A 5,929-nucleotide genomic window follows, 5' to 3' on the forward strand; every position below is an offset into this window, starting at 1 on the left:
AGATAGAAACAGTTTCATTGACACAGAGGCTCTTTATCAGTGTTAAACCTATTTCTAGCACTGCTGAAATAATTACATGCACTTTCATTTAGATTAGCTCCATGTTTTCATGCTTTAATATTAAAATTGATTTTAATATTAAAGCACTTTCTCTCCTGCCGGCCTCGTCTTGATTCGGTACAGATGCTAAAGCTTTAGCGCGTTTCTCCAATAATACTGGACCAAAATGAACTAAATGAATCCGACAGTGGTGGGAGATCAGAGTGGACGTGCGTTTGTCCTGCAGTGGTCTAGTATGTTTCGCTGGCCGGCTAGCTTAGCTAATTTAGCTAACTAGCACCACTGTTAGCATCCACTCTCCATTCCAATACAGCAACTAGCAAGTGAGAACGAGCGCTTTCAGTCTGCATTCAGTGAACTTATCTTTTCTTTCCATCTGACAAACATGAATGATTATAATTTTTAAAAAGCAGAAAAAGGAATGTCTCTTTTCTTCTCTACTGGGTCTGGAACCAGTATCTCAAACTGATTTTCTCAAAATTTTGAGTTATTAAGACAAAATTGCGATATACAACATAAAAATGTATAACATTTGCAAAAAAGTAATTCTGTAGGGATAAAAAGATTATTCTGGGAATGCTAGGTCAGAATTTCAAGAAATGAAATTTAAAAAAAAAGAGTTGAGCTAAATTCAAAAAGTAGATGATTATCTTGGGATAATTAGTTATTATTTTGACAGAGTAAGTCAAAATATTGATAAAATAAAACACTATTATGGGATAATAGCTTAGCTGCTAAATAGCCAATTAGGCCTTTAGTAGTTTAATAGCTAATGAGGCATATAGCTTAGTACCTAAATAAGTAATTAGGTGTATATTTTAGAAGCTAAATAGATAATTAGGCTTATAGCTTAGTAGCTAAATAGCTAACTAAGCCTTTAGTTTAGATAAATAGCTAATTAGTCCTTTAGTAGTTAAATAGCTAATTAGGCCTATATCTTATTACCTACATAGCTAATTTGTCTTATAGCTTAATAATATAATAATAGCTAAAAAATAAATAACTATAAAATTCATGGCGTCAGACTTTGTCCTATGTCCTGCTTTATCCTATGTCTGGAGGCCCTATATAGTTTGTGTATGAAGAACCCACTGAGCGTGGATTTAGCCTAATTGTTGTTTTTTTCAGATAATGCTGTCTCAGTCCCGTCAGCTCTCCAGCTCGAGACTCGATTCCAGCCATCATAGTCTCAAAAAAGAAACCAATCTGAGGATCCTGATTGGTGCTGTCAGGGTCAAAACACAGCAGGTACTGTTATGCTCCTGAAAATGAATATGTGTATGGATATGTGTATGGACGTGTGTATGGATGTGTGTATGGATGTGTGTATGGATGTGTGTATGAATATGTGTATGTGTATGGATGTGAGTATGGATGTGTGTATGGATGTGTGTATGAATATGTGTATGGATATGTGTATGGATGTGTGTATGAATATGTGTATGGATATGTATATGAATATGTGTATGAATATGTGTATGGATATGTGTATGGATGTGTGTATGGACGTGTGTATGGACGTGTGTATGAATATGTGTATGTGTATGGATATGTGTATCGATATGTGTATAGATGTGTGTATGAATATGTGTATGGATATGTGTATGGATGTGTGTATGAATATGTGTATGGATATGTGTATGAATATGTGTATGAATATGTGTATGGATATGTGTATGGATGTGTGTATGGACGTGTGTATGGACGTGTGTATGGACGTGTGTATGGATGTGTGTATGGATATGTGTATCGATATGTGTATGAATATGTGTATGAATATGTGTATGGACGTGTGTATGGACGTGTGTATGGACGTGTGTATGGATATGTGTATGGATATGTGTATGGACGTGTGTATGGATATGTGTATGAATATGTGTATGGATGTGTGTATGGATGTGTGTATGGATATGTGTATGGATATGTGTATGAATATGTGTATGGACGTGTGTATGGATATGTGTATGAATATGTGTATGGACGTGTGTATGGACGTGTGTATGGACGTGTGTATGGATATGTGTATGGATATGTGTATGGATATGTGTATGGATATGTGTATGGATATGTGTATGAATATGTGTATGGATGTGTGTATGGATATGTGTATGGATATGTGTATGGATGTGTGTATGGATGTGTGTATGAATATGTGTATGGATGTGTGTATGGATATGTGTATGGATATGTGTATGAATATGTGTATGGATGTGTGTATGGATGTGTGTATGGATATGTGTATGGATATGTGTATGAATATGTGTATGGATGTGTGTATGGACGTGTGTATGGACGTGTGTATGGACGTGTGTATGGATATGTGTATGGATATGTGTATGAATATGTGTATGGATATGTGTATGAATATGTGTATGGATGTGTGTATGGATGTGTGTATGGATATGTGTATGGATATGTGTATGGATATGTGTATGAATATGTGTATGGATGTGTGTATGAATATGTGTATGGATGTGTGTATGGACGTGTGTATGGATGTGTGTATGAATATGTGTATGGATGTGTGTATGGACGTGTGTATGGATGTGTGTATGGATGTGTGTATGGATATGTGTATGGACGTGTGTATGGATGTGTGTATGGATGTGTGTATGGATATGTGTATGGATATGTGTATGGATGTGTGTATGGACGTGTGTATGGATGTGTGTATGGATATGTGTATGAATATGTGTATGGACGTGTGTATGGATGTGTGTATGGATATGTGTATGGATATGTGTATGTGTATGGATATGTGTATGGATGTGTGTATGGATATGTGTATGAATATGTGTATGGACGTGTGTATGGATGTGTGTATGGATATGTGTATGGATATGTGTATGTGTATGAATATGTGTATGGATGTGTGTATGGATGTGTGTATGGATGTGTGTATGGATGTGTGTATGGATATGTGTATCGATATGTGTATGAATATGTGTATGAATATGTGTATGAATATGTGTATGGATATGGATGCGGATGTGAAGGTGGATGTTGCACAGATGAGATCTGTTTCTCTGAGAGATTAGAGCTCAGCCCAGAGTCACGGACAAGCAGCAACTCAAGATGTAGCCTAGCAACATGTTACAGTATTAAGAGCAGAGCCTGGCTGGGGTGCTGGAGCTGGTCCAGGCAGGGCCGCACGCTGCGAGTGTGGAAGAGGCGTGATTGTGTCATGAGTTAGAGGTCAGGGTCTTCGTGGACATTCATGTAAGCGTTCTTCTGTCTGTGTGTGTATTTTTGTTCGGCAGAGCTGTGTGTGTCTGATTCATATGTGAGCTGTCCGTTCAGAACCGTAAATAAACATTAAGAGAAGCGTTTTTCTGCATAATGTTAACGTTAATAATTCCACCCCTGAGCGCTGACTCACACTGATGCAGCTGGTGTGATCTCATCACACTTTTGCATTACACAAGCATTTATATCAGTGTCGTATGTGTAATTATGCATATGTACCTTCAGATACCCTCTAAATGTAGGTATTGTGATATAAACTGAGTCTGTTCTACAGTTTCTCATTAGGCTGAATGAATAACTGACTCTAAATGTAGGTATTGTGATATAAACTGAGCCTGTTCTACAGTTTCTCATTAGGCTGAATGAATAACTGACTCTAAATGTAGGTATTGTGATATAAACTGAGTCTGTTCTACAGTTTCTCATTAGGCTGAATGAATAACTGACTCTAAATGTAGGTATTGTGATATAAACTGAGTCTGTTCTACAGTTTCTCATTAGGCTGAATGAATAACCGACTCTAAATGTAGGTATTGTGATATAAACCGAGTCTGTTCTACAGTTTCTCATTAGGCCGAATGAATAACCGACTCTAAATGTAGGTATTGTGATATAAACCGAGTCTGTTCTACAGTTTCTCATTAGGCTGAATGAATAACCGACTCTAAATGTAGGTATTGTGATGTAAACTGAGTCTGTTCTACAGTTTCTCATTAGGCTGAATGAATAACCGACTCTAAATGTAGGTATTGTGATATAAACCGAGTCTGTTCTACAGTTTCTCATTAGGCTGAATGAATAACTGACTCTAAATGTAGGTATTGTGATATAAACTGAGTCTCTTCTACAGTTTCTCATTAGGCTGAATGAATAACTGACTCTAAATGTAGGTATTGTGATATAAACTGAGTCTGTTCTACAGTTTCTCATTAGGCTGAATGAATAACCGACTCTAAATGTAGGTATTGTGATATAAACCGAGTCTGTTCTACAGTTTCTCATTAGGCTGAATGAATAACCGACTCTAAATGTAGGTATTGTGATATAAACCGAGTCTGTTCTACAGTTTCTCATTAGGCTGAATGAATAACCGACTCTAAATGTAGGTATTGTGATGTAAACTGAGTCTGTTCTACAGTTTCTCATTAGGCTGAATGAGAAGGTAAATACATCAATAATTTTAAAGTTATCACATATATCACTAACGTGAGCTGGCTAGCGTGTTGCTAACGCTACTCACTTTCATTTAATGTTTTTCCCACTTGAACTCATGGAGGTCAAAAGATTCCGAGCCAAGTCGAACGCAGCATTATTCTCGACCGAGACGTCTGAAGTGCAGCCAAACTCATCAGTTTGCTGTCGGATTGTTTTCGGTCAATAACTGCTTTCTCTCCTCGTCTTTCTGAACGGCACAAGCGGCACAAATGAAAGTTTAGGGCCAAAGAGTGGAGAGATAATGGCAGTTGGCTTACGGCGGTCAATTTCGAGGATCATGAAGCTCAGAGAACGGTCAGAACTTCCCTCCTGTGCCAGGCTGGACTGAAATGACCTTTCTTTGCTAACACTAACAAATCCTCCTATCAGCGGCTCCAGGCTTGGTGAGGAGCTTCTCCAGGCCCTGCTGATGAACCGAGGAGCTCAGGAAGAGCCTCTGTGGCATTAAATAAAACCACCTCGCTGAAAGTGGACGTCCTGAAAACACAGAAGACGTCTGGTCAATCTAATGCTGACCTCACATGTTTATGTTGAAAAAAAAAGGTCATTCTGCACCTCAGAGCTTTACGCGGCTAACAGCAGCATGAAGCTACGCTAATGTTAGCATGGTCACTACGTTACTAGTGAAAATGGATGACTATCAAAGGAAAGCTTTATCAGTGAGTGTGTTTACATGCACTTAATTATCTGATAACTGCAGAAAATCGGATTGTGTCACTAACTGGTTCAGCGCGTTTACACTTAATAATCTGATAACTGCAGAAAATCAGATTGTGTCACTAACTGGTTAAGCGCGTTTACACTTAATAATCTGATAACTGCAGAAAATCAGATTGTGTCACTAACTGGTTAAGCGCGTTTACACTTAATAATCTGATAACTGCAGAAAATCAGATTGTGTCACTAACTGTTTCAGTGCGTTTACACTTAATAATCTGATAACTGCAGAAAATCAGATTGTGTCACTAACTGGTTAAGCGCGTTTACACTTAATAATCTGGTAACTGCAGAAAATCAGATTGTGTCAGTAACTGTTTCAGTGCGTTTACACTTAATAATCTGATAACTGCAGGAAATCAGATTGTGTCAGTAACTGTTTCAGTGCGTTTACACTTAATAATCTGATAACTGCAGAAAATCAGATTGTGTCAGTAACTGTTTCAGTGTGTTTACACTTAATAATCTGATAACTGCAGAAAATCAGATTGTGTCAGTAACTGGCTCAGTGTGTTCATACTTAATAATCTGATAACTGCAGAAAATCAGATTGTGTCAGTAACTGTTTCAGTGCGTTTACACTTAATAATCTGATAACTGCAGAAAATCAGATTGTGTCAGTAACTGGCTCAGTGTGTTCATACTTAATAATCTGATAACTGCAGAAAATCAGATTGTGTCAGTAACTGTT

The 5,929-nt window shown here is 37.5% G+C and overlaps 1 protein-coding gene across 1 annotated transcript in view; it reads right to left on the reverse strand.

Annotated features, from left to right (window-relative positions):
• Positions 1–2,431, reverse strand: part of LOC118816336 (guanine nucleotide exchange factor subunit RIC1-like) — a gene marked incomplete at its 5' end in the record, with an annotated part of 5,270 nt that extends 2,839 nt beyond the window's left edge. The window contains 2 exons of the mRNA XM_036582858.1: positions 1,581–1,652; positions 2,067–2,431. Coding sequence (XP_036438751.1) covers positions 1,581–1,652; positions 2,067–2,431 — 437 coding nt within the window. The remainder of the gene's footprint in view (positions 1–1,580; positions 1,653–2,066) is intronic.
• Between the last annotated feature and the right edge of the window lie 3,498 nt (positions 2,432–5,929).

This window comes from Colossoma macropomum, unplaced genomic scaffold (assembly GCF_904425465.1).
Source record: "Colossoma macropomum unplaced genomic scaffold, Colossoma_macropomum, whole genome shotgun sequence".
Taxonomy (NCBI): Eukaryota; Metazoa; Chordata; class Actinopteri; order Characiformes; family Serrasalmidae; genus Colossoma; species Colossoma macropomum.